Source organism: Lithobates pipiens, unplaced genomic scaffold (genome assembly GCF_037356315.1).
Source record: "Lithobates pipiens isolate NorthernLeopardFrog02 unplaced genomic scaffold, aLitPip1_a1.2 Scaffold_28, whole genome shotgun sequence".
In the NCBI taxonomy this organism is placed as follows: Eukaryota; Metazoa; Chordata; class Amphibia; order Anura; family Ranidae; genus Lithobates; species Lithobates pipiens.
The window spans coordinates 209,292,791-209,320,320 of NW_027507789.1; the positions used below are offsets into that span (position 1 = coordinate 209,292,791).

The following is a 27,530-nucleotide window of genomic DNA, read 5'->3' on the forward strand; positions in this document are numbered from 1 at the left end:
CACAGGGAAAGGACAGTGAAAATGGCGGCAGAACAGCGCTATGGTGATCAGCATTTGCAGACCTCCAGACACCCAGCAGGGAGACCACAGACACCCAGGGACACAGCCACCCAGTGCAGCCCTCCCATCTAGGTGAGAGCACCCCGGGGAACTCCTGGCTATAGGCACACACAGCTCAGCAGGCCAATCATGCAGCATCCCCCACGGGGGGAGGGGGGTGGGAGATGGGGACAGGGAGAGAAGAGAGGGAGGAGAGGGACCCCCGAATCGACCTTCTAGGGAATGCCCAGCTGCTCCATCCCGCCGAGGCAGGGAGAGCTGTAATTACTATCCGGATGAGCTGGGGATGCGCTGGGGACATCCCACCACAGACCCACTCCCAAAGAGTACGTGGTGGCTGCTGACCACGGCACACTGACACAATCATCAGTAGCCCGGTCATATGTGTGCCCCAGGGCGTCGCGCTCGTGGCTGACCCAGCGCGTAGCTATGGTCTGCACACGCTCAATGGCCAGGCTGGGGAGACTACAAGGATAAGGATATCCAGCCTGTTACCCAGCCGGCTGTTGATAGTAGATCACAGGATCCAAAAATCTTGCGCAAAAGGCAAACTTCCGCAAAAAAAAAAATCCCAGGACCGACGGTCCCACAGGGTTCCTAGGTCCATCCATCTCCTTTACTAGGCAGAAAAAAAACTGAAGCTGCAAGAAGAAAGCTGAGGGGTTGTTACTGAAGGGACCGCCCCCTGGGCGGAACTATAAAGTTCTGTTTTTTGTTTCACATGTATAACATGTTCTGCCTAGTCCTCTACTGAAGGTGGTGTAACAACCCTATGGTCAAGAATAATGGAGCTGTGTCAGTCAGTGAACGAAAGAGAAACATGGTTTTCAACATTTTTTTAAATAAATATGTGAAAAGTGTGGCGTGCATTTGTATTCAGCACCCCGGAGTCAATACTTTGTAGAACCACCTTTCTCTCTACAGCTGCAAGTCTTTTTGTGTCTCTACCAGCTTTGCACATCTAGAGTGAAATTTGTGGCCATTCTTTATAGCAAAATAGTTCTGTCAGATTGGATGGAGAACGTCTGAACATCAAATCTAAACCAGGGGTCAGCATCCTGCGGCCCGTCGCCACTAAATCTCCAGCTCGTCAGTGTCTGTGATTAATTCACGGCACCCGGCCCGCGGTTGACGGTTTAAAAATGTAATCTGTAAAAGTGTCTGTGTAATAATAATAATAATAATAATAATAATAATGCAGCTATATACCTCATTACATCCTGTACAAGCACTTTTACCTACAGGTAAACCTATATTAAGCCTTACCAGTAGGTGCTTGAAATATGCGGTTTAGGAGATATTTACAGTTTAGGAGATATTTACGAAAGACCCGAGCGCTGATGACATCGGCACGTGAGCACTGTGCCCTTTCTAATAGGGGTTATGCCGTGACTGGCGGCTCCCGTCACATGTCTGTGATGCCGCGCGACTCCGGCCGGTCACAGAGCTGGAGTTTGCAGCCCCGAAAGGAAGAGGGGCGAAGATGGACACTCCCCGCTAGTGGGGACAATGGTGACATCGCAGGCTTCGGTTTCAGGTTAGTGACACATAATGGGCTACTATGCGATGCATAATAGCCCATTATGCTTTACCTTTGCAGGGAAATAAAGAGGGAGTAAAACCAATCAGGGTTTACTTCCTCTTTAAGAGCAGTTATCAGGGTGCAGGTGACTCGACGCCTCCCCTCCTCCTCTCCTGACTGACGTCATTCTCGGCCCAGCTCGCTGCAATTGTCAGACGAGAAAAAGAGAGAAGGCGGGTTGCCGCGCTTAACGAGGTATATAGCTATATTTTTATTATATAACAGACACTTTTGCAGATGACATTTTTAAACAGAGTGAATAATAGGAATACAGTTCAGTCACCTTTGTAACCTCCCCCATCCACAGCCACATCTGTACCCCCTCCCCCCATCCACAGCAACTTCCTCAGTATCCCCCACTGTCCACCTCTGTACTCCTCCCCCTACACAGCCACCTCTGTATCTTCCCATATACAACCACTTCTGTATCCCCCCGTGTCCACAGCCACCTCTGCATCCCCCCCCCCCCAGTGTCCACAGCCACCTCTGCACCCCCCCTCCCCCGTGTCCACAGCAACCTCTGCATCCCCCCCGTGTCCACAGAAACCTTTGCATCCCCCCCCCCCCCCTGTCCACAGAAACCTCTGCATCCACCCCCCCGTGTCCACAGCAACCTTTGCATCCCCCCCGCCACCCTGTGTCCACAGCAACCTCTGCATCCCCTCTATGTCCACAGCCACCTCTGTATCCCCCCTAACTCCCCCATGACCACAGCCACCTCTGTATCCCCACCTCACCTGTGACCACAGCCACCTCTGTATCCCCCCCGTGTCCACAGCCACCTCTGTATCCCTCCTAATCAGGAACACAGATATGTCTGTTCCTTGGGTCAGTCCATCCCTCACAGAGTAAAAAAGGATTCCCAGGAAACACAATTAATCTTTTGCCCATGATCTTTTTTTTTTATATATTCTTTTTTTTTATTTTTCCACTTTATACATACACATTTATAAAAACATCAATACCATTTATTAAGAGGTCTTCTTTCGCCACCTCTTCTTACATATTACATTCCAATTAAACAACCCTCTCATACCCTCTTACCCCCCTCCCTCCACCCAGGGGCAAAAAATAAATAAATAAATAAATAAAAAGGTAGGTAGAGTTTGGAAGTTGAATGATTCACTCATTCAATAACAGGACGCGAGTAGTAAAATTTTACAGGAACTGATGGACTTTTTTGAGCTCAATGACACGGCGGAAATCTCAAAGGCTACCATCTGGGAGACACATAAGGTAGTCATTAGAGGGATTCTGCTCGGGAATGGAGCAGGGAAAAAGAAAGAAAGTGAGAAAAAGAAAGTTCAATTATATAGTGAGATCGAGGAACTAGAGCAAAAAACTAGACCCAGGGGGCTCCAGGAGAGTCATGAATTACAAAAAAAAAAAAAAAAAAAAAGGGGGAGTTGGAAGAGTTCCTGGAGCAAGAGAGAACAGCTTTCTATAAAATAAACAAGGAGAGATATCAGTGGAACAGGTCAGGCAAGTGGCTGGCGAGAAGAGTAAAAGGAACAGAAAAATAGGACCTATATACGAAGATTAGGGATAAAAGGGGCGAGATGAAGTTCGCCACTCCAGATATTGCAGAAAACTTCCATACTTATTATATCGCTTTGTATAATATAGGAGCAAGAGGGGGCGATGAGGGGAAAGGAAAGGAGCCATACTGGAATATCCTAAGAACCTGGACTTTCCAAAAGGTACGAGGGAGGAGATGGAGGCACTAGAGACCCCTATCTTAGTTAGGGAACTAGAAAGAGTAATCAAAGATATAGCCCTGGGTGGAAGCCCCGGTCCAGATGGATACTCCATCCTATATTATAAAAAATTCCAGAGTTTTTTAGTTGGAGAGGGGAAGACCTTTCGTGAAGAGGCTCTTCTTGCCCACATTGCTTTGATCTTGGAGGGTAAAGATCCTGCAGCCCTGGAGAGTTACCGGCCAATATCATTATTAAATACGGACGTAAAGATCTATGCAAAAATAATGGCAGATAGATTGAAAACACTCCTCCCTGGTTGGGTACACACCGACCAGGTGGGATTTGTGCAGGGACGGGAGGGGAGGGATAACTCTTTGAAGTCTATCATTCTGATCCAAGAGGCAATCAGAAGGAAGACTCCCACAGTACTTTTATCTGTAGACGCCGAGAAGGCCTTTGATAGGGTAAACTGGGAGTTTATAAACGTGACCCTAAAATATATGGGGCTGGGTGAAAGAATGATGAGATGGGTTACAGCGTTATATACTCAGCCGACTGCCAGGATTAGAGTGAACGGGTCTCTGTCTCGTCCCCTTGAATTGTTCAAAGGGACCAGACAGGGATGTCCTCTATCGCCGATTCTGTTTGTGGTTATTCTGGAGCCCCTCTTAGTGGTGATCCAAAGGAATCAGGATCTTCGGGGAATCTGGGTGGGAGGGAGAGAATACAAGATATCTGCATTTTCAGATGACGTACTGTTATATATAGCAAATCCCAGAACATTGATCCAGTCGGTCCTTAACCACTTTCAGACCGGACCATTTTGCTGGTAAATGACCAGAGGTCTTTTTACACTTTGGCACTGCGCTGCTTTAACTGGTAATTGCGCGGTCATGCAATGTTGTACCCAAACAAAATTTGCGTCCTTTTCTTCCCACAAATAGAGCTTTCTTTTGATGGTATTTGATTGCCTCTGCGATTTTTATTTTTTGCGATATAAACGTAAAAAGACCGCAAATTTTGAAAAAAAATGATATTTTCTACTTTTTGTTATTAGAAAAATCCAATAAACTCAATTTTAGTCATACATTTAGGCCAAAATGTATTCAGCCACATGTCTTTGGTAAAAAAAAAGTCAATAATTGTATATTTATTGGTTTGCGCAAAAGTTGTCACATCTACAAACTAAGGTACGTTTTCTGGAATTTACGCAGCTTTTAGTTTACGACTGCCTATCTCATTTCTTGAGGTGCTAAAATGACAGGGCAGTACAAAACCCCCCCAAATGACCCCATTTTGGAAAGTAGACCCCCTAAGGAAATTGATAAGAGGCATGTTGAGCCCATTGAATATTTTATTTTTTTGCCTCAAGCGATTGAATAATGACAAAAAAAAAATTTTTTTTTTTTTTTTACACAAAGTTGTCACTAAATGATATATTGCTCACACATGCTATAGGCGTATGTGAAATGACACCCCAAAATAAATTCTGCTGCTTCTCCTGAGTACGGGGATACCACATATGTGGGACTTTTTGGGAGCCTAGCCGCGTACAGGGCCCCGAAAACCAAGCACCGCCTTCAGGCTTTCTAAGGGCGTAAATTTTTGATTTCACGCCTCACTACCTATTACAGTTTTGAAGGCCATAAAATGCCAAGATGGCACAAAACCCCCACAAATGACACCATTTTAGAAAGTAGACACCCCAAGCTATTTGCTGAGAGGCATGTTGAGTCCATGGAATATTTTATATTTTGCCACAAGTTGCGGGAAAATTACAAACTTTTTTTTTTTTTTTTTTTTTTTCACAAAGTTGTCACTAAATGATATATTGCTCATGCATGCCATGGGCATATGTGAAATGACACCCCAAAATAAATTCTGCTGCTTCTCCTGAGTACGGGGATACCACATATGTGGGACTTTTTGGGAGCCTAGCCGCGTACGGGGCCCCGAAAACCAAGCACCGCCTTCAGGCTTTCTAAGGGCGTAATTTTTTGAGTTCACTTCTCACTACCTATTACAGTTTTGAAGGCCATAAAATGCCAAGATGGCACAAAACCCCCACAAATGACCCCATTTTAGAAAGTAGACACCCCAAGCTATTTGCTGAGAGGCATGTTGAGTCCATGGAATATTTTATATTTTGCCACAAGTTGCGGGAAAATTACAAACTTTTTTTTTTTTTCACAAAGTTGTCACTAAATGATATATTGCTCACGCATGCCATGGGCATATGTGAAATGACACCCCAAAATAAATTCTGCTGCTTCTCCTGAGTACGGGGATACCACATATGTGGGACTTTTTGGGAGCCTAGCCGCGTACGGGGCCCCAAAAACCAAGCACCGCCTTCAGGCTTTCTAAGGGCGTTACAGTTTTGAAGGCCATAAAATGCCAAGATGGCACAAACCCCCCCCCCCCCAAATGACCCCATTTTAGAAAGTAGACACCCCTAAATTTAGGGGTACACTAGTGAGACTAGGTAATAAATGGCGGGTGCCCTGAAACTATAAAAAAATAACTAACCAACCAGCGTCACCTGTAACAGTTATATGGTGATCACTGGTGAAAGGGTTAACTAGGGGGCAATCAGGGGGCTTTATGCGGTAGTATATGGGGGTCCCTGGCGCTATAAAAAGCTGCGGCGAACCTAAATACCTACCTGCCTAACTAGCGTCACCTGTGACACTAATACAGCGATCAGAAAAACGATCGCTTATTAGGCTGGGTTCACACTGGAGCGATGCGGGAACGCCACGAATGCGCGGCGGGTTCCCGCATCGCATGCCTCCCGGCGGCAGTTCACACTGCCCTATGCGAACTGCTGGGAGTGTCAGTGAAATGTTAATGACACCCCCAGATCAGTTCGCATATCGCAGTGCGATCTGCAAACTTGGATCGCATGGTGTGAACACCCATGCGATCCGATTCTGCTGCGGACCAAAAAAAGGGTCCCGTGCGAGTTTGCGGCGGGTGCGGCGGGTGCGACACGAATTCAGCCATACTATCTGTATAGCTGAACTCGAATCGCACAGAGATCGGATGTGATTTGCACTGCAGTGCGGTGCGAATCACATCCGTTCTCATAAACCGCTGCAATGTGAACCCAGCCTTAGTGACACTGGCGACGGGGGGTGATCACGGGGTTAAACCTTTATTGGGGGGGTTAGGGGGGTACCTTAGAACTAAAGGGGGCTAACCCTAACTGCCCTAACAGTTATTAGTCACAAATGACACCTGCCGGGTGATCAGGGGGTTAAACCTTTATTAGGTAATAAATGGCGGGTGCCCTGAAACTATAAAAAAATAACTAACCAACCAGCGTCACCTGTAACAGTTATATGGTGATCACTGGTGAAAGGGTTAACTAGGGGGCAATCAGGGGGCTTTATGCGGTAGTATATGGGGGTCCCTAGCGCTATAAAAAGCTGCGGCGAACCTAAATACCTACCTGCCTAACTAGCGTCACCTGTGACACTAATACGGCGATCAGAAAAATGATCGCTTATTAGGCTGGGTTCACACTGGAGCGATGCGGAAACGCCGCGAATCCGCGGCGGGTTCCCGCATCGCATGCCTCCCGGCGGCAGTTCACACTGCCCTATGCGAACTGCTGGGAGTGTCAGTGAAATGTTACTGACACCCCCAGATCAGTTCGCATATCGCAGTGCGATCTGCAAACTCGGATCGCATGGTGTGAACACCCATGCGATCCGATTCTGCTGCGGGCCAAAAAAAGGGTCCCGTGCGAATTTGCGGCGGGTGCGGCGAATGGCTGAACTCGAATCGCACAGAGATCGGATGTGATTTGCACTGCAGTGCGGTGCGAATCACATTCGTTCTCATAAACCGCTGCAATGTGAACCCAGCCTTAGTGACACTGGCGACGGGGGGTGATCACGGGGTTAAACCTTTATTGGGGGGGTTAGGGGGGTACATTAGAACTAAAGGGGGCTAACCCTAACTGCCCTAACAGTTATTACAGTCACAAATGACACCAATGCAAAAAAAAAAAAAAAAAAAAAAAAAATGACATTGGTGTCACTGTGACTGGGGGGCAGGGGTAATTGGGGGGGTGATCGGGGGGTAAAGGGGGGGTGTGAGTGTGCCTGGCATGTTCTACTGTGTGTGGGATGTGTTGGTGCAACTCACTGATCCGCTCTCCTCCGTGTCGGAACGAAAAATACCGACACGGAGGAGAGAATACATCACTTCCTCTCCTGTGTTTACATTACAGGAGAGGAAGTGATGTCACCGGGGATTTCCATTCGTCGGGAGCGATCGCGAGGGGGTGGCCATGAATGAATGGCCGTCCCCTCGTCCGGGATCGCTCCCGAACGAAAACCGACCGCCGCAGGCACCGGGCGGGGGCCCGATCGGGCCCCCGACCCGCGGGAGGCAAATCACGTACATGTATGTGCTTATGCCTGCCCGTGCCATTCTGCCGACGTACATCGGCGTGCGGCGGTCGGCAAGTGGTTAAAGAACTGGAACAATATGGACGACTATCAAATTTCAAAATAAATCTGACCAAGTCAGAAATTTTAAACTTGAACTTACCAGAAATAGATCAGAGAGCGCTTTCCGCAAGCCTTCCCATTAAATGGTGTAGGGGAGATTTGAGTTACCTGGGGATAAAATTAACGGCACAAAGGTCTAATCTGTATGAAGCAAACTATATACCCCTCTTAAATAAAATTAAAGTGCAAATGAAAAGTATGATGTACAAAGCATCGTCATGGATGGGTAAAAAAAACTTAATAAAAATGTTCATATTGCCAATCGTAATTTACACATTTCAAATGATACCTGTGCCGCTTCCGGCGAGTTTTTTTTTGAAAATTAAAATCTCAGGTCTTGTCGTTTATATGGGCCCCAAAAAGGCAGCGCATTGCCTATAAGGTTCTAGTAAAGGAAAAGGAAAGAGGAGGAGTGGCATTACCAGATCTTAAAAAATATTATGAGGCGATAGTAATATCCAGAGTAGCGGACTGGTCACATAATCAGTAAGAGAAGAGTTCGGTGGAGTTAGAAACTAGACTGTGTGGGACGGAATTAGCAAAAATGATATGGATACCACCTCACGGGCGGAATTTAGGAGTAAGCACTAGTACTATAACAAGACATTCACAAAAAATAAGGGATAAAATAAATAAGGTACATAACTGGACGCACAATTTCCCATTAATGTCACTGTTGGACACAAATTATTTTTTGCCAGGGAAGGAGCAGCGGCTATATTTTAGTAGATGGGCAAAGAGAGAGGAAATAACACTAGGGCCGCGTACACACGGGCGGACTGTTCGCCCAACTTAGTTTGTCAAACAATCCGACAAACAGTCCGCTCAAAATTTGCATGAGCGGACTTGACCACACACGATGAACGAACAGTCCGCTGAAAGCGTGCGCGAGGACGTGAACGGCACGTACGACGGGACGAGAAATTCGACGTCCTATACACTGCAATGCAACCTTCGCCGTGTAAATCCTTTCTGAGCATGCGCGAAACTTAGTTTGTCGAACAAGCCTACACACGAGCGGACTGTCCGCTGAAACCAAGTTTCAGCAGACTGTCTTACGGAAATTCCGAAAAACTTTGTTAGTCAGACTGTCCGCTGAAAAATGTCCGCTGAAGCCCACACACGAGCGGACTGTCCGCTGAAACACTGTTCAGCGGACAAAGTTGGGCGAACAGTCCGCCCGTGTGTACGCGGCCTAGGGGAGGTGATTAAAGGGAATAGGTTATACACGTATAGGGAAATCACACAAGAGTGGGGGCACAAACCACTAGACAGATGGAGACACATTCAACTATTACATTTTACACAAGGGCTCCCACAGCCCTTACGAGAAATGACACTGTTAAGACCATTAGAGAAACTGCTCAAGGATGCACAATGTTTAGTGAAAAAGGGTATCGAAAATGTATAAAATATTAAGACGTGAGGCAGATTCGGAGCTACTGGCATATCTGGGGAAATGGGAAGGGGAATTGGGGCCATTAAGAGATGAAGAGCACAGGATGAAAATACTTAAAATGACGTATTTGCTCCCAAGAGATTCCCGAACGATCAAAATGTCATACAAATTAATAGCGAGGTGGTATATGACGCCCCAAAGAATGCAGAGGCTCAGAGGGGAAGAGCAATCAACTTGTTGGAGGGAATGTGCAGAACAAGGTTCCCTTAAAAATCTATGGTGTGATTGCCCTAAAATAACCCCTTTTTGGGATAAAATAATAGAAATCATATTTTTGGTGACAGGAAAGAGGATTAGAAAATGGCCATGGGTGCGTTTGTTCCATGACACAGAGAAAGGAGTAATGCAATATAAAGGCACGATAGTCCCGCATTTTCTGAATGCAGCCAAAGCTCTGATCCCATGCTATTGGAGAACTACACAGGTCCCAACAATACTGGAGTGGGTGAAGAGGGTGGAGAAAGTTAGGTTAATAGAAGAGTCGACACATAAATCACAGGATACAGAAGGGAAATACCAAGGGACATGGCAAAAATGGCTGACATTCTTGGAGATGGGGGAGTGCCGTGCAATGCTCGAGTGAGAAGGGGACAGAGAGGGTGACGAATGAGAAGGGGGAGATAGAGGGGCATACCTCCCACTTCTTTTCTTTTTTTGCCCATGATCTTAACCCCATCCAAGCCAGTGTTATTTATACATTGAAAGTGCATTTTTTTTAGCATTTATCACTGTATTGGCGTCACTGATCCGCAAAAAAGTGTCACTTAGTGTCAGATTTGTCTGCCGCAATGTTGCAGTCCCACTAAAAAAAAAAAAAAAAAAAAAAAAAAAATCGCTAAAAAAATTGTAAAAAACTCCATAAATCTATCCCATAGTTTGTAAACGCTCTTAACTTTTGCGCAAACCAATATACGCTTCTTGGGATTTTTTTTTTTTACCAAAAAATATGTAGCAGATTACAAATTGGCCTAAACTGATTTTATTTTCTTTTTCAAAATTTCAGTCTTTATTTTTTGTTTATAGCGCAAAAAAACTTAAACCGTAGAGGTGATTAGCCTCCCTAGCGGTAATCCCGAGTCTGGCTCGGGTTAGGAATTTACTAGCAGGAGCGGTAACCCCGAGCCAGACTCGGGATCGCATCGCTGGATGCAGGGGAGGACACAGTGAGACTTACTTACCTTGTCCCCTGAATCCAGCGATGTCCCCCACGCTGTGTGATTGAGCTGTCCTCCGCTCGATTCACAGTGCCGAATGCCGCCGAGCTCCGTTCCCTGCGACGTTACGGCGCACGGGAGCGGAGAACGGCGGCAAATTCAAAAAAGTAAAAAACACACAAAACACACACAGCACTGTAATCTTACAGATTACAGTGCTGTATTAATAAATACACACCCCCTTTGTCCCTAGTGGTCTGTCCAGTGCCCTGCATGCACTTTTATATTATAAATACTGTTTTTTTCTGCCTGGAATTTGGAGATTGTCCATAGCAACAAAAAAGTGTCCCTTTTTCAGTGTTTTAGGATTTGATTACATTATTGAATAATTTTTATTATTCTTTATTATATTATAAACTTTATCATACCCGGGATGTCTGCTAGACTCTGGTTTGAAGAGATTTAAGAGCGTTATTCCTAAGAATTACAGGACTACAAAATAAAACGCCAGATTTTCATGCAAAATAATTGTACCGCTTTCAGCACCTAATTCCAGACTGAATCATACCGCCAGAGAGGTTAAATGCCACCAAAAGAAAGCTCTATTTGTGGGAGGGGAAAAAAAAGGGACATAAACAACATAACATTATTTGGGTACAGCGTCGCACGACCGCGCAATTATCAGTTAAAAGCAATGCAGTGCCGTATTGCAAAAAAAATAAAAAAATCCCCTGGTTGGGCGGAAAAGGCATAAAACCTTCCGGAGCTGAAGTGGTTAGAAACATTTAGGTAGGACCAAAAAATAAATAAAAGCAAAACGTGCACTATTGTTTCTGGGCTGAACTACAGGTACAAACAACAAATAACATACACAAAATGTGGTATCGCTGCGATCGTCAAGAGCAGGAGTTGTTCTTTGGTGGTAGGTTATGATAAGAACAATAAAAAGAATACTACACTACATTTAAAATATATATATTTCTTTTACTATTTTGGCCAAGTTTTTCCCTTTGATAATTAAAAAAAATTAAAAATTAAAAATTAAAAATTAAAAGAATCAGGAGATATCCCTAACTATTTACCACCAAATGAAAGCCCCAATTTTTCCTGAAAAACAAAAAAGGTGATATAATTCACCTGGATGCACACAGTAGTTGTGATGATATGTACAATTTTACTAACACATGTCAAAGTTGCAAAATTGTGCTTAGGCATGAAGATTTGTTTTACTCTTAGGCGTGAAAGGGGTTAAGCATTGGGTCCTGTGTTCATACATTCCGGTAATAATGTAATAATCTGCCTGACCTGGAGATGCTGTATAAAAAAAAGTTAGTAATAAATGGGCTGAACAGCCTGGATTCCAGATCCACAATCCTCCACAGAGCAAGAATTACTTCATTTACGCATGATTATTAAGGACATTCGTAAGCCATGCTGGATGACAACTCGCGCGAGGAATGCAACTGCGATTAAAAACAAGACTTGACCTTTATTATCTCTTTTTTAATAGAATAAGATGTAAAAAATTCAATTCTCCACCCTGCTGTACAAAAGAACGTACATTTTTTTTCTGTGTCATCATTCACAAATCTTATGAATTCTTGCAAGGAATCTACATTTCTATTCCAGAAAGATACAATGTTATCAATGAATCATTTATAAAGAAAAAAAAAAAAGCTACATTTTGGCTAGTAAATTCCATATAGAACATCTGCCTCCCACCTGGCCATAAAAGATTGGCCATGGTGGGAGAGAATTCCACTCATTGCTATGCCTCTGTTGTAAATAGTATTAGCAATGCTTAACAACTTCTCCCGGGTTGACATCATACGACGTCGGGGACTTGACGTGGCGATATCTGAATGATGGGTGCAGCTGCAGGTATCCTCCAGATAGCTTTTTTTTTTTTTTTTCAGCAGGCGATTCCTTGCAATGTAAAAGCAATCATAGCGGCTTGATTGCTTTTATAGGCGGCGGGAGGTGGGCCCTGTGCGGTCGAGGAGTCGAAGGATGAATCCGCTGGCGACTGCGGTTTACCACAGAGCTGGCTGTGGACCAGATGGCCCCCGGCCATCTCTAAAATCCTTGGAGGCTGGGGGTGACATCACAACGTCACTTCCGGCACCGCCAGATGTAAACATTGAAATTTTTTTTTTTATTGTTGCTGGAAAGCCTGAGAAATGTTTTTTTATTTTTATTTTTTCTATCTCAGGCTTTCCAGCATAGGAGAAATGTAGGAACTTACAGACCCCAGATCCCTCTGTAAAGAGGACCCATCATGCCCTATTCCTATTACAGGGGATGTTTACATTTCTTGTAATGGGAATAAAAGTGATTTTTTTAATAAAAATAAAAGGGAAAGTAAAAAAATAAATAAACCAAACTTTTTTTTTTTTTTAACCACTTCAAGATTGGGCACTTTCGCCCCCTTCCTTCCCAGACCAACTTTCAGTTTTCAGCGCTCTTGCACGTTCAATGACAATTGCACGGTCATGCTATGCTGTACCCAAATGACATTTTTTATAATTTTGTTCGCACAAATAGAGCTTTATTTTGGTGGTATTTATTCATGACTTCTGTTTTTATTTTTTTGCGATATAAGCGAAAAAGAGAGTGGAAATTTGGAAAAAAAAAATAAAAAAAATTAAAAAAAACATTTTCTTCTTTCTATTTTAAAAGAAATCCAATTTTGTCATAAATTTAAGCCAAAATGTTTTCTGCTACATGTTTTTGGTAAAAAAAAAAAAAAAAAAAAAAAATTGCTGAGAAGTTCAGGACTTGGTGTTGTGGAGGAATTACCTTCTATGTGGATCACTACACCTCTCTGTGAGTCGAGGGTTTGGATGGAAATATTTTATCCTTGACACCCATCGCTGAACGTGGTTTGATGTTGCATCATTCTGACTGGAGGAGCGGTCACCGTTGATTATATTGACGCTTGATTGACTCACCATTACGGTGTGTGAGTCCACATCCTGTGGCAAGAGTACCCATTACCTTTATCTGACGTCATCGTGTATATCGCCCATTCCCCTTGTGCTGTATGTTGGATGAGAAGTTATATGCGATTTTAGTCATTTTCACACACTTGCATTCCCCTGTAGGAATTTTGGCGATCTCCTTGTGGAGCAATTTATTGTCTAATGGACGCTATCGAGCTATACAGTTTACTATCCATGTCACTTTAATATGGACTTTATTGATTTTTTTTTTTTCACTTTACTGGCGATTGTTATGTTAGATTCATTAATTTATTTGCTTGAATGTAGATCAGACTACTATTTTATAGTGCACCCTTGATATCTGCACATATTTTCAGTGGTCTCACTTTGCTTCAAAGCTTGGTTAGGCCACTTGTTAGGTCTATATCACCTACATATTTTGTTTTTATTCAATTGCACAGTAGATATATTTATTATATATATCCTGCTTTGGAAAACTAATTCCATCAGCACGTTGATTTTTCACTAGCGCTGCATTTTTTAGTTTTTTGTTAAAAAAAAAAATTCTGTGAAGTGTATAATAATTGGTTTGTGTGATCACGGACATATGTACGCAAATGATCATGTACAGATGTGCGCAGGTGATCATATGTGTGCAGATAATCATTGGGACATGTGATTTTATTGGGACATATGTGGGGGACAGGTGTTTTTATTATTTAGAGACATGTGTGTTTACACTAGGTTGGTGATCAGTGAGTAAAAAGCTGTAAAAAACAGCTCATACTCACTGATCACCAAGCCGGCTGCAGCGATCTGCTCTCTTCTCCTCACCGCCAACTTCCGTATGAGGAGAGGAGAGCCTGTTGCCTAGCATCTAGCTGTGTTTACATCGCATGATGGCTGTGATTGGACACGGCTGTCACTTGATCAGGAGGGCCAATCACAGAGCCCTCCTGCCGATCGGAGATGCCCCGTATGATACGAGCGCATCAGGACCGCGCCGCTGCGCGGGCACATGCGCGATCCCACTCCTTCTGAAGGACGTTCCTGAACGTCCACTCAGAAGGAGAGCGCACACCCCGTTGTATATGTACATTGGCCGGGTGGGAAGTGGTTAAAGCACCCCCATCTGCTCACACGCATACATAAGTCACGCTCGCATATGTAAACTGTATTCAAACCACATATGTGAGGTATTGCTGCAGCATCATTAGAGCAAGAGCAATATTTCTAACACTAGACATCCTCTAACTCTTATTATTATTATACAGGATTTGTATAGCGCCAACATTTTGCGCATCGCTTAACAAGACTCGTAACCAGTAAAAAAAAATAAAAAATTCAAATAAAGTGTAGCCTATGGAGATTTTTAAGTACCGAAGTCTGTCTCCATTCCACAAGTGTGTGCAATTTTACAGCAAGACATGTTAGGCATCCATTTATGCAGCATAATCATCATCTTTCACATTAGACAAAAAAAAATAAAAAATTGCTGCGCAAATAGCGCGCGACATAAAAATTTGCAACCACTGCCATTTTTTTCCCTAGGGCAGCGATGGCAGACCTTGGCACCCCAGAAGTGTCAGAATTGGCTTGAGTGGCAACTGGTTAATGACCTTCTGTATTGGTTTAAACTGAACATATTAAACAAGAGTGCTGCGGATTTAGTTTTATCAGATACACAATTTTAACAGTCTGTCTTGTTAGAAAAATATTTTTTCTCAGCTCGCATACCAGTGCCCCATTTGCTTTTATAATCGTTTTAGTTGTGATGAAATGTATGCCTTTATCTAATGTTTGGACATTTTAACATAGTGTTTACTAATATTAATGTTTAACACCATGTAGCTTTTTAAAATTATTTGTTATGTTGTTGGGATTCCTAAACCAAGCAGAGAAAGTTACCGGTTGCTAAGCAATGTCTTAATATTTAGCGGCCGTTATGTAATATATGACCGATGTTCTGAATACTGAAGCAGAATGCTGAGACATGGGGTTGATTTACTAAAAGCAAAAAAAAAAAAAAAAGGCCTTTTTGCTTGCACATGATTGGATGACGGAAATCAGCAGAGCTTCTGCTCATTTACTAAACTCTGGAGCAACTGCACTTTACACAGTGCACAGTTTATTTTCCCTTAGTAAATCAACCACAGCATTTCCTTTTTGGATGCGTTTTATAACAAAGTAAAAAAAAAAAAAAAAAATTAATATATAAATATATAATATTTTTTTTTTAATTGTCGCTTTTTTTTTTTTTTGTTTATAGCGCAAGAAATAAAAACCACAGAGGTTATCAAAAACCACCAAAAGAAAGCTCTATTTGTGGGGAAAAAGGACAAAAATTTTATTTGGGTACAGACTCACACAACCATATGGCCTGGTCATGAAGGGGGGGGGGTAATTCTTCTGGAGCTCGTGGTTAAAGTGTCACTAAACCCCCATCAAAAATAAACGATCAATAAATGGGGCATTACATGCTGTTCATACTCAGTCACTATGACATTCGTTTTCTGTATTCTGCAAAAAAACTGGTTTATCCTGCTGCTCTGTCGCCCCCTTCTGTTCATGCCCCCAATTCAGCTAGGGATTTTGCAGCTGTAGTGGCAAATCTGCACATGCTCAGTTTTCATTGAGTTTCTATGTCCTATCACATCTGAGTAGCCCATGTGACCGACCACTCCCTTCTCCCTCCCTCCTCCTTCATGCCCACTAACCAAACACAATGGGGGCGGGATATTACATGTAGATTAATGTTGGCTTCACCTCCCTCTTACTCTAAGACACAGGATGCAAGGGAGTGACACTGCCTGTGACTGGAGGAAATTCTCCCACACAATCTTATTGCCAAAAAAATAATAAAGATTTAATTTCAAATATATATTTGTATGACAATTTAAAACAGTTTGAAATTATTCATTTTTACTCTGTATTCCAAAAGGGCTTTTTTCTTTTTCAACATATGACCAGCAACAGAGGACTAACCGCTCCTCATGCCACTGCTTCCCTGCAGACAGGCTGGGAAAGAGCTGGGTCATGTGACAGCTGTAGATCGATTAGGAAAAAGCTACTTAGATTTTTTTTCTTATTAAAATAATTACAGTGCCGTCATCCACATACAGAAATGGAAGGGACAATTTAAATGAAATAGCGTGTGTTTAGATACTTCAGCCCCGGAAGGATTTACCCCCTTCCTGACCAGAGCACTTTTTGCGATTCGGCACTGCGCCGCTTTAACTGACAATTGCGCGGTTGTGCGACGTTGCACCCAAACAAAATTGACGTCCCTTTTTTCCGAAAAATAGAGCTTTCTTTTGGTGATATTTGATCACCTCTGCGGAGTTTTTTTTTTTTTTTTTTTTTATAGCACAAAAAAATAGAGTGAAAATTTTGAAAAAAAAAAAAGAAAAAAAAAAATTATATATATATATATATATATATATATATATATATATATATATATATATATATATATATATATATATATATATATATATATATATATATATATATATATATACACACACACACACACACACACACACACACACACACACACACACACACACATACATACATATACAAAAACAAATTTTTTTTTTCTCAGTTTAGGCTGATATGTATTCTTCTACATATTTTTGGTAAAAAACAAAACAAAAAAAATTAAAAAAAAAAGCACGCACACATTTGCAATAAGCTTATACTGATTGGTTAAAAGTTATAGCGTCTACAAAATAGGGGATAGATTTAGGACATGTTTATTATTCATTTTGATTTCTTAATAATGGCGGCGATCTGAAATTTATATTGTGACTGCGACATTATGGCAGACACAGACACTTAACCCAATTTTGGGACCATTGTCATTTATACAGCTATCAGTGCTTTAAAAATGCACCGATTACTGTGTAAATGACACTGGCAGGGAAGGGGTTAAACACTAGGCGGCGATCAAGGGGTTAAGTGTGTTTTAGGTAGGTGTTCTAACTATGGGGGGATGGGCTACCACTGACACGACAGATCACTGCTCCCGATTACAGGGAGCAGTAGATCCCCGTCCTGTCACAAGGCAGAACAGGGAAATGCCTTGTTTACAAAAGCATCTCCCGTTCTTCCGCCCAGTGACACGATCGCGGGCCCTCAGCAGACAGAGTCGGCAAGACCTGTAGGCACGGTCGCGGAGTACGTGGTGAGCATGCACGCGCCCACAATGCCGCAATATAAAGGGGACCTACCTGTATGCCCATTTGCCCAGCCATGCCATTGTGCCGACATACATCGTCATGCGCAAGTCGGCTAGTGGTTAGTATCACTTTAACAATCCATAGAGGTTATTGTAGGAGAGATATTGGAGTAAAATGTGGACTACTCATTAAGGGATAAAAACACAGAGGACGATGTTGGATGGAGTATATGTTCATGCCTGCTTAGACCTCTTATAATTTGGAGGTCATTTCAGTAGTGAGCAGACCCACACACATCTTCACAGAGGTGGCTTCTTCATTAGGACATAGGGATTGATTTACTAACACTGGAGAGTGAGAAATCTGGTGCAGCTCTGCATAGAAACCAATCAGCTTCCAGGTTTTTTTTGTCAAAGCTTAATTGAACAAGCTGAGGTTAGAAGTCTATTGGCCACCAGGCACAGCTGCGCTAGATTTTGCACTCTTCAGTTTTAGTAAATCAACCCCAATGTTTGGAGGACTGGACTTTGGACATTGTAGTAGGATTACGGTTATACATATAAACAGTTTTTGTTGTTGGTATTCTTTTGGGGCTTATTCACATTTATTGTTATTTACGAATAGATTCCAGTGTAGCGCTGCACATATACAAGACATTTGCTTTAATCTAAAAGCTAATTTTTTTTGGGGACTGTTCACACATAAAACGTGCATCAAAATGCATGAGGATGTTAAAAACATGGACATGCATTGCTTTGATGTGCATTGATGAGCATTTAAAGTGTTTCTTACCCCAGCACTTTATATTCCTGATATGTGCCTGCTGTACCATGTACATGTATGAGGAAGTCTCCTGTTCTCTTTGTATTGCTTCCTTCGTGTGAAATCCCTGGTGATCCTCCTAGTCCCTCTGCTTTCCTATTAAACACTGACCACACTAAGCAGGAGGAGCGCACACTGTGGCCAGTTCTCTAAGCTATACTGGGAACTCAGGCTGCTCTCCTCCATTGATCAGATTTGTGTTCTGACACGCCCCTGCTGCACAGCCATTCCCTGGGACGCTCAGTGTGTGCTGCTGCTGCTTCTCCCCCCTCAACTCTTATGCAGCTGAGAACAGAGGTAATGTGATCACTTATATATAATAATAATAAAAAAAAAAAATTGTATAATTATATATATATATATATATATATATATATATATATATATATATATATATATATATATATATATTTTCCCCATGCATTACATAGATGTGCATTTTAGCACAACATACCACCACTTGTGACACCAGCGTTGTGGTGCGAACAGAAGACATAAGGAAACATGGGTTCTCTATGTGTTCTTGCGGTGGCCTGCATTTTTTCAGCGCTGAAAAATGAAGATCACTGCGGTATATGTGAACATGTATTAATAAATGTAGACAGTGGATGAAATTAGATTAAAAAAATATAATATAATATAATATATATATATATATATATATATATATATATAGTTAAAAACTTGTGTACAGTCATGAGAGTTCATCTTTGAGTGTTACTGGCAGAAATTACCTCCCGTCTCTGGTAATCCCAGTCCCGGAAGCTGGCAGGGTAATGGCATCAACAGCGCTCTCAAGCTGAAGGAGGGCCCCTAAAGAAAGTCATAGAAAACAAAAAAAAGGTAAGAAATTTCACTTCAAATGGTTTAAAAAGTAACTATGAACACTACTTGCCTGGCCTTCTCTAGCTTCAGAGCTTCTCCCTGAATCATTGACCACAACAAGGATATGACAAAGTAAAGCCCGAACTGCAGATCCACATGCCTGTAACAGGCCAAGGGCCCATATATTAAAATGTTTTTGAATCGACTTAACTACTTCCAGACCGCCCAGCACACATATACTGCGGCAGGGCGGCCCGGCTGCGCCGGAACAACGTGCCCATGTGTTGTTCGCGCTCCCTGGTCTGGGTCGGGCACGCACACCGCCAGCTACCTGCTTCTGCTGTGATTGGACACAGCGGGAGCCAATCAGCAGGTCAGGCGGCTGCGATGGCTTTCCGCGATCGGTCGGAGGAATGATCACAGAGGAAGAGAGAAATCTGGGATTCCTAACCAACAGCACAGATCTCTCTCTTTGTCAAGTGTCAGCATCCCCCCCCCCCCCCCCCCCTCCACACACAGTTAGAAAGCACACATAAGGAACACATTTATTTAACCCTTTGATTGCCCCTGACGTTAACCCCTTCCCTGCCATTCATACTGTGACAGTGCATTTTGTCACTTTGTCCAATTTGTCTGCCGCAATGTCACAGCACTGCTAAAAATCGCGGATCGCAGCCATTACTAGTAAAAAAATAAAATAATTAAAAGCCCCTAAATCTATCCCATAGTTTATAGACGTGATAACTTTTGCGCAAGCCAATCAATATATGCAAATTGGATTTTTTTTTGCAGAATAAAAAATTGGCCTAAATTGATTAAGACATTAGATTTTATACATATTTTTCTATTTGTGGGGGGGGACATCAATTTTATTTGGGTACGACCACGCAATTGTCAGTTAAAGTAACGCAGTGCCGTATCACAAAAAATGGCCTTGTCATTAAGGGGGTAAATCCTTCCAGGGCTGAAGTGGTTAATGGCCAGGCATCTAGTGTTTGGATCAGAAAGGACGGATCAGCAATGGCGGCCTTCATATTCCTTGAAGTCTACCATTTCCAGAAAAATACAGACATCTAGCACCATCTAGGGGCGGTACAAAGGAATAACTCTGAGACTAATTTCTCATGGTTGGTGATGAAAACAGGTCTTGAATTAGACAATCCTCACATATAAAAATAGAAAAATAATTTACACACAGAGGGTTCAAGCCTTAGGGCCCCTTTCACATGGGCTGTCCGATCGGGCCCTCCAGTCACCCCTATGAAGCGGCAGATGTCAGCAGACACATGTCTGCTGACACCCGGCGCCATCTGTTCTGATCCGCAAAAAACAGGCGGATGGTCGATTTCACCACAGAGGAGATCCCCCGCTGAGCAAGCAGAATCCGCTACACAGAGGCACCCGTTTGAAAGGGGTCCAACTCAGCTTTCAGTTGAACCACTTCAGCACCGGGTCAAACGGCGTTTTTTCAATGCACTTTCAATGCAATTTTTGGGGAAATCGTTATTTTTTGCAGCTGGCGGTCAACTTTTTCACGAAACCGTTCGAAGCAGTGCATAAGCCCCCCTGGAATGCTTTCCAAAGCGGCAGGAGGGGACACGCCCACCGGTGTTTCTCAGGCTGTTTCCACCGGTTCACCTGAGAAATGATCCAATGGTGCGGCTGGTTGCGCCCATAGGTGATCAAAGAGTAGATACTCTGATCGACTCTATAGCTTTGGAGGACCGGACGTGACGTTATGACATCATGTCCAGTCTGGAAATCAATTTGTATCTTATTTTTTAAACGCAAAAGATCAAAAAACATTTTTTGCTTTTAACCACGCCGGTATACATTGGTAAAGTGGGACGGTTGGGCAAAATCCTGTATGGGTATGTCAGGCCTTTAAGAGCAGCCAAAGGGCACATGCTGCACAGCGGGGGACCCGATGCGCGTGGCAGGCGGGCGTAATCGCCGCCGGCCTAGAGCGCCAGCACGGAAATTTGTGCGCGAGAGGAGACATGTAATTTGTTCCTAGTAAATAGGAAAAAGGATAGGTCTCCTCTCTTACTCATTCCTATCCCCTTCACAGTTAGAACACACTGAGGGAACACACATTAATATCCCCTTCCCTATTAGTGACATTTACACAGTAATCAGTGCATTTTTATAGCACCGATCGCTGAATAAATGTCAATGGTCCCAAAAATGTGTCAAAAGTGTCCGGTCTGTTCGCCACAATCCGTGATAAAAATCACGGATCGCTGCCATTACTAGTACAAAAAATGTATTTATACAAATGGACATGCTCGGGTCATGCCGTTTAAGGCGGCTCCCACGCGCGGGAGTGACGTCACGTAATTATTGCTCTCACTCTGGCGTTCATCAGGATATCGCCGTTTACATTTGCATGCAGGACTTGCGTATGCGTTTGCTTTTGTGCATGAGCCCAGGGGAAGGAGTGCTTTTTTTATATTTTTTATTTATTTTAACTGTTCTTTTTTATGTCAACTTTATTGCCATACAACATCCCTTGCGATAGCATGGGCCGTGACAGGTCCTCTTTATTGAGAGAGCTGGGGTCTGTTACACCCCGGCTCTCTCATCTGGCCTCCGATCACACAGATTGGTCCAATCAGCTGCTTCGCTGGCTGTAAACAGCCAGGTAAACAAATAACTGAAAACCGTAAGTGACTAAATCCTTACCGCTTACAGTTTCTGGGGTCACAGAGAGGGAGGGACGACGTTAGTTCCTCTCTCTCTCTGTGATGCAACCAATGCCAGTGGTATGTGCAAACCAACCCTGGCAGGTTCAAGCTTTACAAATACTTTCAAATGCCTTTATCCCCATGTTATTCCTAAGAAAGTTCCTTACCCTTTATCTTAGCTAGGTCTTCAAGCTGTATGTTCAAGGCTGGAAACAAAAAGAAGAATAACGATGTTGTAAATTAAAAACTTTAGTTGACATCCATCCAGTTCAAAATGAAAGCAGCAAAATAATTAAACTTCAGCATCAGTCAATGCAATCCATAGCCCTGATACTAGAAAAACAAAAATGTATTGTGTAACCAAGGCTGACAATAGAGGGGGTACAGACCGTGCTCCAATACTAGGCCTTGGCCCCATGGGTCCGCAGGGGCTACCTGTGGGCGGTGCCAATGCAGAGTCATCCCACAGTGCAAGAAGACACGTGCTCTGCTTTCAAGCAAAAAAAAATAAAAATCTGAGAGAAGGGAATTTGTTTACTTGCCCACCTACTTGTAGCAGCAGCCTGGCCTGTTCATGTCAGGTAGGCATTGCTACAGATCAAGCTTTAGAGAAAAAAAGAAAGCAGACAGGTCAGAGACTTTAACCATCCTCTCAGCATCTGTAACAATAGAGAGGAGGAGTTGGCTTTCACTTCAGTGGTCTCAACTACTGGACCACTGAAATGCACTGACAGCTAGTTTGTTGAAAATACTGGTCACAGTGAGTATAACATGCTTTACTGTGTACACAGACTGATTTTTACGATTGTGGGTTTAGTAACACTTTAAGCTGGCCATAAACTGATCAAAAGCTGGTCTGTTCAGCGGGACCTGGCCGAATTTCGATCAGTGTGTGGCGGTCCCTGGTTAAAGCAGAGTTCCGCTTAAAAAAAATAAATAAAGAAAAGTCAGCAGCTACAAATACTGCAGCTACTGGCTTTTAATAATCGAACACTTACCTGTCCCAGGATCCAGCGATGCGGGGTAATGAAGCCCCGCTCGCTTTCCCCTCCTCTCTGCAGCGCTTGCATAGTCACTGCGGGTGCCCGGCTGTGGCTTCACAGCCAGGCACGCACTGCCCATGTGCGAGCCCTAGGGCGCGCCGTGACTGGCCGGACAATAATCTAGGACCTGTGTGACGTGTCCCAGATGATTGCCAAGAGGGAGGGGGGGAGAGTTGATCTCCCCCGCGGTGCCCCGGGAGGAAGTGGGAGCTGGGACCCTCTAAAAAGAGGCTATCCGCCCCTCCCTCCCCCCACAAAAAAATGACCTGCCAAATGTGGTACGTCAGCGGATTACATTCCCTTTAAAGCGGAAGTAAAATTTTGGGGTGGAATGCCGCTTTAATAGAAGTTGATCTTTTAAATCGACTTCTTTCAAAGAGACATGTTGGAAATGTTTCTTCATCATTAGCTGCAGCCAATCAGCCATGTCCCATCACGTCCCAGCAGAGAGGATTTTTGGCTATTCACCTACAAATATACATCACCCTCGACAATCCCCTCTACTTTCACACTGGGCAGGAGGGGTGTTGGCTGTAAAGCGCGGCTAATATTAGCAGTGCTTCCGGATGCTAGCAGGGCGCTTTTAACACCCGCTAGCGGCCGAATAAAGGGTTAAAAGCATTGGAAAGCACTTTAAAGGCGCTTTGGGAGCAGTGCCCATTGATATCAATAGCAGGGGCAGTGGAGAAGCAGTGTATACAGCGCTCCCGCACCGCCGGAAAAATGCTACTTGCAGGACTTTTTCTAACGTCCTGCAAGCGCACTTCCCCAGTGTGAAAGCACTCGGGCTGAAGAAGAGGCGCATTTCAGGCACAAAAGCGCCTGAAAAACGCCCCAGTAAGAAAGAGGTCTAAAGAAGACGGATCTACTCACAGGAGTTAGCCGACTCCATGTTGAACTGTGCACTGATTTGTTTCTGCTGCAAATCATCCGTGAGTTCCCTCATCACCAAATCTAAAGCATCAATCCCAGAAGCCAAATCATACGGCGTTAGGTCAAAGGAAGCAGATTCTTCACACATTCGCTCCTAGAATGATAAAAAGGGACAGAGGAGCTGTAATTGACAAGTGGAAAAAACTTTGTGTCCAGGATTCCTCCACCCAGCGCCCCCCCCCCCTTATACTTTTCTTAAGCTAGATTTATTGAGTTTTCACAATTATACGCAAAAAAATAAAAAATAAAAACTCCCAAAGTCCAACGCAAGCACAGTGCTGTTCTCAGTATGGGTGCTATTTCCAGTGCACGTGGTGTGCATAAGCATTAAAAAGGCACCCGCACACGCCTCCAGCATTTTTCTGTGCGGGTGGTTGCGGCTGAGGGAATAGGCATTTTCCCACAGCCGTAATCATCCACACAGATGTGAACCTAGCCGTGCCGTCAGGAAGAACGCACAAAGATGGCCCAGTGAGTTTCGTTTTTAGGGTCAAATTGAGGAAAAGAACTGTTGTGGGCAAGAAGAGTAGAGTAGTGAAAAGTGTCAAGAACCCGGAAAGTCAAGTGGACGGAGCTGGCTTTTACATACCACATTGTGAGCTTCGTCAAATATCACAACCGTGCCTTTCAGATCAATATTGTGGGCTTTACGACTCTAGAATGCAGGAAAGAAAAAAATTACTCATTTAAATTTTTTTTTTTTTTAAACACAGCAAAAAAAAAATTCAGATCCTACCAGTTCTGTAATTATGCTTTGATTTTATTTTTCTTTTAAATATCATTAGTACCTTAGTATCCAGAAGGTAATTATAAGGCATAAATATTATGTCTGCATGCTGCTTCAGATTTCTGGACAGGTAATAGGGACAGGCTCTGGATAAAAAGGAGAAAAAGCACAATAAATATTTGTTGAAAATAAAACTGGCGAGGAAAACCTAATCAATACAATTAGACTGAAATTGAGAATTTCCAACCTAAGAATGCCATTGCACACCAGTTTGAGGTTCTGGGGCAGGACTCTTTCGGGTATTACACATTAAGCCCCATACACACTATCAGTTTGTCTGCTGAGTTTTTCCTTCAGGTTTACCAAAACCATGTACTTAAAGGGTCTGCCTGATTGCATACAAATTGAAACTCCTAAGGTTTGACTTCATATTATATGGTTTTGGTAAATCTGAGGGAAAAACTCAGCAGAAAAACTGATAGTGTGTATGGGGCTTTACAGTGTTTTGGCATATTAAGAAACTGATGGTGATGACATTTAGAATTTACGAAAGGTGTGTTTTAAACAGTTCCTATGTTGTTTTAGGTGCTTAGTGATGTCTTATTATATGCTTTGCTGTAGTTTCATGTACTTGACTTTTTTTTTTTTATGTATTCATTATTTTTTTTTGTAAAACGTATATTTTATATATGGGATTTCCTTTGGTTTGTTGTGGACTGCTAAAGAGAGCAGTGGTTCTGGCTGCCGGGACAGCTGCAGACCCAATAAAAACAGCAAAAGCTTGACGAGTTCATGTTTGGTTGAACCCAGAATTCATTTAAGCGGCTTTAATGGAAACTTCAGTTGGGCTTTAATCCACTTGAATAAAGGGATAGATCAGATGAAAAAACAAAACTGAAATTGTACTTCTTTCATCACTTGCCAACCAGCAACACTGGATTGGAAGGGTGATATCTCCGTCCGTCATCACACAACAGCAATGGCCAAGATGGCAAAGGCCCCGCCCAACCCCCCCCCCCCCCCCCCCCCGTTTTATAACAGACTTAGAATACTCACTGGCCATTTGGTACCATAGTTTGGCTCCGTTCCACGTGTGTACGCAGATTTAAAGAGTGACATGTTTGGTATTTATTCACTTGGGGTAACATCATCTTCTTTAATGCTTTTATTAAAAAATGGGTGTTATATAGTGTTTGTGTGCACTAAAATACATTAAATGTATTAATTTCCCCCCCAAAAAAATTGCTGCACAAATACCATGCGACTTACAAAAAACTGCAACACCCACTAGTTTATTCTCTAGGGCCTCTGCTAAAAAGAAAAAAAAAAAAGAAAAAAAAAAAAAACACAACAACAACAACAACATTACTTATTTATAATGTTTGTGGATTCTAACCAATCTGCTAGCAAAAGATTTGATTTTCCCATGTGAGAAGTGTCAGAATTGGCTCGGTGCTAAAGGGGTGAACTAAAGCATCCTACGTTTTTTTTTTAGCTTTTTTGTAATCTGTTTGAAGTTTAGGCGTGGTGTGAGAGGACCGGACAGTGACATTACAGCAGTACCTGTGCTTGGTGCCATTCTTCACCAGATCTTCAATGTCCAATATCTGAGTGGTCAGATCCTTCTCAGTGCTTTTCTCTGGGACAAGAAATGCAAAAGTCTGTAACAATTCTCCCACAATCTGGAAATGTCAAGCCATATGTCCTTATCTGTTTCTAGAACATTTTTTTTTTCTTAGAAATTATTCTTTAGACCAAATATAACAGGACACAGTCCTTCCATCACACGATCTAATAGTGGCAATCCCCTGAATCACATACATGAACACTTACCATCCACATTGTTGTAAAAGTGACAGGATCTACTGGACACCTTGGAACGGCACATATGGACCTGGAAAAACAGAGGATTATGATATGTTGTGGTAACTGCTACATACAGTTTTGGTCTCTTGACTACCTTAGACAGACAGATCTGCTATAAGATTGCAGACCACCCCCCCCCCCCCCCCCCCATTGCTACTCTAAAGTAGCACTGCTATAATTATAGAGCCTGTTCCTGACAATGTTAGTGCCCCCGAGGACATCATTTATGACTAAACACATTGGGCGGAGCAGAAAAACCATAACATCACTACGCATGCATTGCCAGGAATTCTGGGATTCGTAGTTTGTAATGGCGATTTCCGATTTCCTTGTCTGTGAGCGTTTTTAACCGTTTTTATTACACTTAGTAGCTGGGTTTACACTATGGGATTTGTTATTTTTAAACCTTTACATGGTTGATGCCTACAGTTTGCTGTATGCTGCTGAGGAACCGCTGTGAGGAGAGTGATCATCCCAGGGGTTGCTGATCTGTGGACTTTACAGTTTAACTATGCGACTTCTCTATCAGAGGGTGGTGGTGGACCCGTGGTGTTTTGGGGGTTTGTTTATTGATTACGGTTTCCTTTCTTTCCCATCAAGGGACAAGTGTTAGTATGCCAGTCCTGATGGACCCCAGTTTTCTGTTTGGTGGATGCATCCAGACTACATGTTTAATGGCTTTTTATCTCTACCCATAGTCACTTTCTCAAGGAATGTAGGGCATTCATTTAAAGCCCAATAAAGGTTAGGCAATTTACATTCCTACGTGGTGGCTTTATTCACTTACCTTAAAGCCTAACTCCACTTTTGTTGAGGGGAAAAAAAAAAAAAACATTGCCCTTTGGGTGATCTATGTACATTGCAAGGATTTTGACAAACTTTACTTCAGATATCTACCCATTATTCTGAAGAAATCCATGTGTGTTTGTCTGTGCCCATGAGAAAAAGTGAATATAATGGGAGCGATGTCTTAATTATTAACCAGCTGCTGCACCTGCAAAGCTTCAATAAGGAAAGTTGTTG

At 43.0% G+C, this 27,530-nt stretch overlaps 1 protein-coding gene across 1 annotated transcript in view; it reads right to left on the bottom strand.

The window, feature by feature from the left end:
* Nucleotides 1–27,530, bottom strand: part of RTEL1 (regulator of telomere elongation helicase 1) — a gene marked incomplete at its 5' end in the record, with an annotated part of 273,291 nt that overhangs the window by 220,822 nt on the left and 24,939 nt on the right. Inside the window, 7 exon segments of the mRNA XM_077460418.1 lie at nt 19,161–19,239; nt 22,106–22,144; nt 23,855–24,008; nt 24,504–24,569; nt 24,703–24,787; nt 26,205–26,280; nt 26,475–26,535. Of these exon segments, the coding sequence (XP_077316544.1) occupies nt 19,161–19,239; nt 22,106–22,144; nt 23,855–24,008; nt 24,504–24,569; nt 24,703–24,787; nt 26,205–26,280; nt 26,475–26,535 (560 nt within the window).